This window comes from Mytilus trossulus, chromosome 4 (assembly GCF_036588685.1).
Source record: "Mytilus trossulus isolate FHL-02 chromosome 4, PNRI_Mtr1.1.1.hap1, whole genome shotgun sequence".
NCBI lineage: Eukaryota > Metazoa > Mollusca > Bivalvia > Mytilida > Mytilidae > Mytilus > Mytilus trossulus.
The window spans coordinates 75,419,094-75,429,793 of NC_086376.1; the positions used below are offsets into that span (position 1 = coordinate 75,419,094).

The 10,700-nt window shown below is 32.0% G+C and overlaps 1 protein-coding gene across 1 annotated transcript in view; it reads right to left on the reverse strand.

The window, feature by feature from the left end:
* LOC134715979 (thrombospondin type-1 domain-containing protein 4-like) overlaps positions 1 to 7,861 on the reverse strand; it is a 90,109-nt gene extending 82,248 nt beyond the window's left edge. Inside the window, exon 1 of the mRNA XM_063578600.1 lies at positions 7,635 to 7,861. Coding sequence (XP_063434670.1) covers positions 7,635 to 7,639 — 5 coding nt within the window. The 5' untranslated portion in view covers positions 7,640 to 7,861. The remainder of the gene's footprint in view (positions 1 to 7,634) is intronic.
* Between the last annotated feature and the right edge of the window lie 2,839 nt (positions 7,862 to 10,700).

Genomic DNA, 10,700 nt, shown 5'->3' on the forward strand with positions numbered 1-10,700 from the left:
AAGAGAATTGTCTAGCTTTTCTAAAAAAAAGCAGCTAATCGAGGATGGGAAAACATTTGTTTAATCATGATTCTTTGCATGTTAGTGTTCAGATTATCTATTATATTCTAGGAATAGAGCTGATGGTGTTTAACTAAAATCATGTTTTCAAATATTCAATAAAACTGTCTTTTCATTTATATGCATCATTGTCGGAACAGTTCATCTACCAATGGCTCAGAATGATGCATGCAAGAAGAGATATTTTTTTCTGCGAACATTTTCCTCTGAATTCAAGACAAGTATTCAGACTTCAGAGATACAATTTATGTAACCCTATATCGTTTCTCTTTGTAGTTATGTGCCTTGTATCAAGACTAGCGTTAAACAGATTTGAACATTTGGTATTGGTTGTTTGCTATCATCGTACATTGTATATACCCTGAAAAGGATACATATGTAGCTACATTTGTTGAACTATGTCAGATGTCATTACAAATACTAATTTAAACAGTCACTATGAATGGTAACGTGCTAGTTCAAAAGGTCACAAAATATGTTCAAAAAGTAGGAGGATACGAAATCCTCTCCGGAAACATTACTCCAACTCCCAGCTGACCAGTTTCCCCCATTACTTCTTAATGCTGTGATCTAAGAATATAAGCAGCAAATAACAATTGCATAGTCTTCGGTTTGAACCTGCCGGGGTTCGTATCCCCTTCCTCGAGCACGCGAGACGAATACGCTACAACCAAATCAGTCTTCAACATTAAAATAACAGTCAATATGTTTGTTACAATGAGGAAATAGGTAATCTAAAGTATAGATAAGATACATATTCCAAGTTAATGAGCCGATTCCGCTTGAGATGAAAGAATAAGTGCAAATTGTGTAATTTGTTTATTACAGCAATGGCAATTGAAAATATCTATATATATCACCAAACAAAATGCTAAAATGATTACCGTTTATTCCAAGGGAAGTTCACCCTGATGTATGTATGTAAACTCCTGCTGCGGACTATGTGTTCGACCACTAAATCCCCATTTGAAAATCAAACAGTTCCACGCACTTACAATGGTTTCTATACAGCATCTATCTTTGATGTAAAAGATATTCTGTCCCTACCGAGCTCGCAATGTAAATGTAAAATAGTGTTCCTCTTTTGTTTCCCATTGCAACTTCTTTTCTAAATCATTTTCATTTTATACAGTTTCACGTTTATAGAATTGATCTTGCAATTTGTGATGCTGGAACTTAAAATGCCACTCAATAAACTTATGGCATGGCTATATATATATATATATAGTTATAGAACAACAGTTAGGCAAAGTATGCAGTACTTTATTGATCAAGATGAACATTTGAAACTCCTAGTAAAACAAGGCCAGAAATTATTATTTTCCGTACGCCTATTTGATATCATTGTTCCGGACCATATGAGTATTTGGACCATACGCGTATGGTCATGACCATATGCGTATACTCATATGGTCCGACCATACGCGTATGGTCCGACCGTACGCGTATGGTCGGACCATATGAGTATAATACTCGTTTGGTTATTAACGGGCCGGACCATATGAGTATTTGGACCATATAGGTATATATATTTTTCAAATAACATTATAAACGTTTCCATAATACATAAACTTTATCTAAAAAAAAACAGTAATGGTTTAAAACATGAGATTTTTTTAATTTTATAATCCAAAAAACTAGGTAAATATTTAATATTGATGCCATAGTTAGTTTTCATCGCTAGTTACATTGAATGTCGTGCATGTAGGCTTGGATGACATTCACTTCCAAATATCGTAAAATGACTGCAATACACCATCTTCACAAAACAACGTAAATAAACTACTGAATAGTATGCTACTTTCCAGTGACTTCTTATGTAACAGTTCATTAAGAATTTTTTGGAATTTGATTTTTTAGTCGACATATTGCCATTTACTCGTAATAACAAATCGGTAATGACCATCGGTATAAAATGTGTTTACTTTAAAATTGACAATTAAGTAAAATTAACTTTGTGAAACTTCTTATTTTTATTTAGCTTATCTTTTGATTATAATATAATGATAAAATTACCTATATGATAGCGACTTTTGAAAGAACGGTCATACCATATGAAGAGTTTAGAAGTATTAAAAGTAAACTGTAACAGAGTGTTAATTACCCCGACCATACGCGTATGGTCGGACCATATGAGTATATACCCATATGGTCATGACCATACGCGTATGGTCCAAATACTCATATGGTCCGGAACATCATTATAACAAACATGGGAATATTGTCAATCTTTGGTCCCTTTTGGTCTATTTTTCTATAAGAACCTCTGTATTGATATAATGAAATAAATAAAATAATACACTGTTGTGCTTTTTGTAAAGCATAGAATGTTAGATTTACAAAAAATAACTTTCTCTCAAAAGAAAAAAAAAATGAAATCTATTAAGGTTCTGAATATTAATATTAGTTCATACTGTTTTGAATTTTTTAAATACCAGATCATGGTAAATACTGTCCTTAAACGAATGTTTTGATAAATGTTTCGCACGATTTAAACAATTATGAATTTGAATAAATGAAATCTACATAATTATAAAAATATCTTTACTTGGACACCTTTTACTAATACGAATGATATAATGCATCTAATATTTAGATTTTAATGGATGTAAATTCGAAAAATAAAGTAATCTAAAAAATAAATAAGAAGTCCAGGATTGTATTAATTTCCGATGAACAAATATACCGCTATCTAGCCTATAGTTTTAAATTTTTAAAGTGAAATTGTATAAAGGTGGGTGGTTGGTCGGGTAGGTGAATTGTTTTGGTTTTTTTAGAGGGAGATATAGGACAGAGAAATGAATTGAGTAATCATTATACACATTTTATTTTGTATACGGAAAGTTTAGAGAGAAATATTAGTAGATAGAGGAGAGACGAAAAATAGCAACGGAATATTTAAACTGACAGGTCGAAAACAAGCAGACAGTGCCATGACAAAAAGAACCAAAAGACAAGCAACTGTTGCAGTTTACAAAATATAACATTCAAAACTAATGACTGACCAAAAAAAGAATCCTATCAAAAACCAGGATTGGCGTAAGTTGCTCTGGTATTTTGGTAAATCCTGTTCAATATATGATACTCGTCGTGATACTAGTATAACATACAAGCTATTGCTAGTCATCAGGCACCATGCAATAGTGAATTGTTAATTGACTATTGTCTAACCATAAGACAACACCAAATTCAAAAACCATTGGTCATATAAAATTTCTAAGCCTGAAACTTGATTGAAAAAGAAATTTTCAAATTCGAACAATTTTCCATCACAAAGTATAACGAGACTGTTACTAGTATAAACATTAAAGACATTCAAAAATTAAAAGAAATCTAATAAATGCAACACATTAAACCTTAAACAAGAGCAAAAAGGGTGGAAGACAAAATGGTTGACTGGTGTTTGTTGCAAGTTTCGAGTAAATAAAACGCTAGATTTCTGTTCATTATAGAACGATAAATATTTGCATGGAACTCCTAAACAATGTTTTCATCAGTTTTCCCGAACATATCAAAATCTTCTTTGTGCACACTTTCTCGTACTTTGTAAGATAGTTAGTGTTATCCTACCTATTTATTACATGTAGCTTTTTCGTTCCAAATGTTTAAGGTACCCAATACTGTATAACAGCATTAAGGTTTACATGACATTCGACACATTGGATTTTACTCTTTTATTTAGTCTGTGACTTTTCTTATGATCACCATGTACAAAAGCAGATTAGTTGATAGATTAGTATAAATGTGAAGAGGTTAAATAAATTTGTTAAATAATCAAATAATCTTCTCTAAGCTTTGTCAGGTATAAATCTGTAAACAACAGCTGTGTTTTACTTTCTAATTTTCTGACCTACAAAAACCCACTTCTTACTATTGTTATATTTTTTCTGCTTTTCATTATATACAGGCGGTATGCTTAATGTTGCTTATAGATTAATACATTTTGAGAAATTATATGAAATTGTATTTACGAGGATTGAATTTGAGGCAATAGTTACTGTAGCTTACTGTCAAATCGTATAAATCTACAATTATGATAAAAAAAAATATAACTAAGGGCATCATCCACACCACATTAAAATTTCACAAGAGGCGCTGAACAAGCAGTCAATTTTATATGTCAGACGAGTATTCTGGAATCTAGAGATCTGAGACCGCGCGAAAACATGTTGAAAGTTAGTCGTCTCGGCCAACCAATTCGTGATTGTGACCGTAACACTTATATGAAGTGTCGAATGCCGTTGTTTTCCTTTATATCTCCTTGGTTGTAAAGCTACCTACCCATGTTATTAAAGTCGGTATACTTTAAAATGCAAACATGCATAAGCGTTACGTAATAACTGAGATATATTAACACCATGCTATAAACCCAGTATTTCTTTATGTTATTTAAGAATGACAGAAATCTAATGCATTCTCATATAAAACCAAACCATAAAAACTTAAGGTACATGACGTTCCTAGTTTAATAAAATTATTCTTATAAAAAATCGACTCAAATTCATATGTTTAAAGTGCCCGAAAACAGAAGAAGTTCTGAGTTGTAGTTCGTCAGAAAACACGACGAAAATTTCATATACATGTATGAACATTAAGTGTCAGAATATCCAGATATTTAGTAAACAGGAAATGTACATGCGATGAATGGGAAAATGCACCACAAGGTATCATCACGTGCTCACACGAAGCTTGGTAGAACGGCTCCTAGGAAATAGTTCCTACGAATCCGTGAAAGCAACAAAAAGATAAAGGAAGTATACCCCTTCTCCCGAAGCGGGTTTATATACATGTATGAATAAGAATTATTATTGCAATGGAATAAAATGCAACTTAAAAATTACTGAAGAGAAATGTCTAGCGTTTTCCAGAAGAGCAGCTACATATTATCCGGGAATTTGAGCACGTTAACGCGAAGCTACAGATAAACAGTTAACATATACATTTTATGTTTTTTTTTCAATAAATATTAACGCAATGGTATACTCTTGATTGCCTTTTCGTCCTTTTTAATAGTAAAACTGACGAGTTAAGCCGTTCTCAACTGATTTTTATAGTTTGTTTTAATGTTGTGCTGTTATCCCACTGTCCTGGCATTCCGTAAATATGTTTTACCACATTCTGTCTGTGCCTAGCGAGAAGTCAGGAAAATGTAATTTAGTGCTTTTCGTTAAACGCTGTATATCATATGTTTTGTTTGTTTATTGTTTTGTACATAGATTTCTGGGCCTTTCATAGCGGACTATAAGGGCTTTGTTCATTATTGAAGACCGTACAGTGACCTATAGTTGTTAATTTCTGTGTCATTTGGTCTCTTGTGGACAGTTGTCTCATTGGCTATTATACCACATTTTCTTTTCTATATTTGCTCATTGTTTCATGCCCTACTGCGACCTTAGAGTATTCTTTCATTTCATTCCATGAAACATGAAAACTTATTTCTACATATACAATATGTATTCAATGGCGTTGTACATAAATGACATATAAAATACAAAAATACTATACAAAAATACAATATGTATATATGTATACCAAAAATTGAAAATATATACTGTGATACACAAGAAAAAAGTCAGAAAAGTTTAAAATAATTTTCGAAATACAATGTGAATAACAGCAACAACAAAACAGATCTAATAATAGTTTTTAGAAAATTAGCTGTGTGTACTGTTTGCAATTATTTATTTCAACTGCTTACGATTCTTTGTGATTCAACATTCTCACGACATAGGCGTAACAATCTTTTGACTATAAAGGTTGAAACTGGGACACTTATAATGAATTTATATTGTATTTTGTGATATGAAGTGAGTTAATTGACACTCGCATGTATTTAACACTAGTAAAAAGGGTGTTAGAAATATATTCTTTGTAAATCATTTTATAATGAGACACCCTGTTTTCATCGTCGTGTAAATGATGTTTAAATATTCTACTAAATTTCAGCATTTGAAACTTAAGATATTCTTTCCTTACTGATATTTTGTCGACATGCATCTTTTAACAAATCTTTTGAATTACTGATTAACTTTCATTCGTCTTCGTTCACTACACTCATTGCATAATTTTAAGTATTTAAATCACAGCTCATTACGCTTATTAACTTTTTATAAACACGACCTTTGACTTAATGCGCTTTCTTAACATTAAGTAAGTGAACCAAGCAAAAGAAAGGACAGTTTGATAAAAGTGGTGCTATGAGAACAATTTTCCTTATAGATATAGTTATATTAAATGATCGCATAAGATATCGTTGATACGTGTTACTATTTTTTTTAAGTGATACATACTAAAAATAAGTACTTTATTAAAAAAAGCAACAAGTACTTGTATAATAGCCAAAGTATATCAGAAGGATGAATGGCGACATGTTTTTATAAACCTTAAATTCTCTAAAACATCATAAAGCATTCACCATGACAAATCAACTGGAAACGAAGCCATATCAATCAAACCGATCACTGCTCTAAGTTGATTGAATGTCAGCCAGCAATCCCCAAAATCTTGCATTATAGAGAACCGATTTATATTTTGAACTCTGATGAATCAATTTGCAAACTGCAGTTATTACACTAAAAAAAATGACACGTATTTTTAGATTCATTGATTTATAATTGCTTAATTCCAGTGGCAAATATTTTAAATATTTTTGGAACGAAAACACATAAAAAATAAAAATAAAAACAATAGGTACATTGTAGGTTCTGACAGGTGTGTCGATCGGGAGGAAAAGCGGGAGATTTAGACTGCAACTGGATATAAGGGGTATATAGGATAGTCGAATTCATTTTGATGATGATCCCTCATAGAAACGTTACAAAGGTATGTACACGTTTAGGCATCGGTTTTAACGTCCACATTGAGAATGGATATAGCTTTATCATCATACATCTTAAACAAACAAACAGCGTCGCAAATAATCAAAGGTTTTACTACCGGACGGAAGATGTACAGTGACGAGAAAAAAGAACCTCTGGACAAGTTTACTTCCTCACTTCTAGCATTAGTACAATTAAAAGTTCTTATACACTTATCCAATCCACATAATTGTGTCATGTCCTTCACATATATAATTAAATAAGTTGAAGACTTAGTTTAATATAAGTATTTTACATGTATAAAGTTACAACACAGTTTTTCAATAAAGATCTCTGTAAATGTCAGGTCTGTGACACTGTGAGGGTAATAATCAAATTAAAACGTCGCCATTACCTAGGAAAGTCAACGAGATGAAGATTAGAGATATAACAAAACACCAGTGTCTGGATAATATCGGAGCCATTCTGGTTAAGAACTTTCTGCACAAAAAAAGACAGATCTGGTATCGAAATAATACATCTGATGATAGGTGGTTGCTCGGCAAAACAAATAAGCGTGTTGTCTATATACTTCGAGCAACTAACGAGGCTTAATACATATATTGTGATGCAACCCAAGTCTTTCGAATTATCTCTCTGAAACTGCAATATGTTTTGCAATCAAGAGATGGCCCAACAGCCAATACAGATCAATACAGTAATATCGAGTCAATATAATTCTCCCATATTCAGCCCCAATTTAAACATGCTACTTACCACATTGTTTCTGTAGAAATCCTTTATGAATAGGTCCAATTCATATCCAAATACAAGAGGAAAACTTTAACAGAGAAATTGCGACTGCATGTTATTTAGGTTAAAAAGTAAAATGTGTAGACGATCATAAATTCCTATTCTATTATCCCAAGTCTTACTGTTTCAAGCATATTGTTTAATTTTTGTGACATAATTATAACAAAGTTCAAATCCGATTATAAAAGTGTGTATTACCCAGGAACAATCAGGGCATGCGTAAGTCATGAAATATTCTGCGTGTTGACTTTGAAAAAAAGATTACATATATTAAAAGCGAGTGGAAAAATCATCATCTTTTTCTTATTTCAATAGATTTTCCATGATAACGAATTAAGTATACATAGAAGAAGAATGCTACAACGGCGAGGTTTATTTATTTAATGTTACATAAAATCTGCTATTGATATCTTTTCTTAAGATTTTTTCCAACTGAGTTAATCGTTTTGAAATTCAATTTCAGTCTACGCCTACATTTACTGGTAATATCTTGTAAATATTTGTGAATACATGTAGGACAATCTGGCATATAATTTTACGAAACCTTTACATTTTATTATAATAGATCGCATTTTTTTTAAAGAGTTTAAACTAAACTTTTTAAATGATCAGCATGTTCGCTTTTATGAAGTTGGGAATTACCTAAACGATTTCTCGTCGCTTATACATCTTATATTCTTCACCTCCTTTTTGATTATACATGTAGTAGAATTCATTGGGCTGACTTGCGAGATATATATAATAAATTTAAAAAGTAAGCTTGCATTCACGAGAAATAATAGTTCCTCAAGCTTCTAAAAACAAAACAACACATTAAAAACGCTAAAGCTACTAACATAGCTAATCACTTTCCCCTGGGAAGTTTCAGATTCAAGTAACCTTACCATGGAAGCAACTAACGTTTGTAGATACACTCTGCCTTTTCAATCAGTATATGATAGTAGATTGCATATCATATATACTACCGGTATTTGGCGTTTGATATATCATACAAAACTAAGGACAACTGTACCCAGAGGCTCTTGATTTATCAATATTACAAAATACTGTGAGTGCAAAATATGGAAAATAAGAAAGTATAGTTACATTGAGTCATTACCAAAAGCAATTAGATTGAAAGAATTAAGTCATCATGGAATTTACAATTTGTATGCTTTCGGCTTTTATTTTGTTTTTAAAGAAATAAATATTGCTACAGTGGAGATCAGTTCTAACCTCTCAGTAGAACTGTCAGAATAATCTGTCATAGAACTGTTCTAACCTGTCCTAGAACAGTTCTAGCTAGAACAGTTCTACCCTAGAACTGTTCTAGGTAGAACTGTCAGGATCAGTTCTAGGTAGAACTGACTAAATCAGTTCTAGGTAGAACTGTCAGGATCAGTTCTAGGGTAGAACTGTCTAAAACTGTTCTAGGTAGAACTGACCAAATCAGTTCTAACTGTAGAACTGTCAGCAGAACTGACCAAATCAGTCAGGACTGAAGAACAGTTCTAAATGACGTCACTGCAGAAAGGGCACTTAAGAATTCAGAAGAAAAAATCAGTTCCAATTACTTTACTTTATATAATAGCGGATTTTTCTATATTTTTACTGATAAAAATTTACATGTACAAATATCGAAGTGGATAGGAGGTTATCCAACTCATCGGAGAAATATTTTTATAAGATTGCAAATGAAACATCATTGTTTACGTTTCTTCGTTCCCCGTCTTTAACAGTCTCTTCATAAATATAACTCTGCATTTAATTCATGGAAATTTAATCTTAATTTACCTTCTTTGCCTTGGATTTACATTCATGATTTAGGATTCTGTTTTGACAAATGTTCAAACGAAAATTGTACAGTGGATGGATTATGGGATTATTGAAATCAGTGTTGTTAAACGTTAAAAAAACTATAGTCGCCGTCACGTAAAATTGGCACCATGATTTTTGTCAAAATTTTCTTAAATATCGACCGCGTTTACTCGAGATCATGTTTTTCAATTAGCGGAATAAAAATCCAATCCAAATATATACTATTGTCCTACCTTTTATTGTGTTTGCACTGTATAATCCTGACCTTCACATTTTTCAAGATTGTTTTCATTGTAAAACCGCCATCTTGGTTTCTATGAGGATCCCTTACTACATAACATTCGTTACTCTCTGGTAATATCATTGTCACTGATGATACGATTTCCCGCGCTTTTTGATTAAAGATGACGCACAGCTCCGAGAGACACAAGAAAATTGAGAGCACGTGGACTCCACGGCAACACTTCCGGTAATAACAATGTCGGATTCCACCATACAAATTAATCTTGGATTTTGTGAAGGTCAGGATTATACTGTGCAAACACAATAAAAGGTAGGACAGTAGTATATATTTGGATTGGATTTTTATTCCGCTAATTGAAAAACATGATATCGAGTAAACGCGGTCGATATTTAAGAAAATTTTGACAAAAATCATGGTGCCAATTTTACGTGACGGCGACTATATGTACATTTGCATTAGCTCGTTGCCAAACTTATCCATAACGATTATGAATAATATCTGGGAGTCCTGAAGTTCTGAAAAATATACTCGATCTGAACATAAATGAAATATTTGCCACTGGACGTAAGGCTACAAACAAAACCAATCATTGTCCTTCTTCAAATTATATATTAACCTGTTAACAGTATAGTCAGTATACTATTCCAAGAAGAGAACTTCTCATACATGTACATGTACTTTTCATTTTAAAATAAAGTATATGAATCAGTCATGTGAGTGTTGGATTATGCCGTTTTGTTTAAAAAAACCATCATGAACTACTGACTTAAAAAGTCACTTTTGTGACGGTTCAATATTTAATAATTTAAGCTTGGATGTAACGGGTCTTCTGACGTTATTTTGTTATCAACACCCATAGACATAAGTTAGTCATGTGAACGTAACATCATCAATGTTTTTTTATGGTTTGCCAAGGTTTAAACATTTTGTTAAAATGAAATTTAGAATTAAATTATAAGAAATGACTGTAATATTTTTTCTGTCTATTC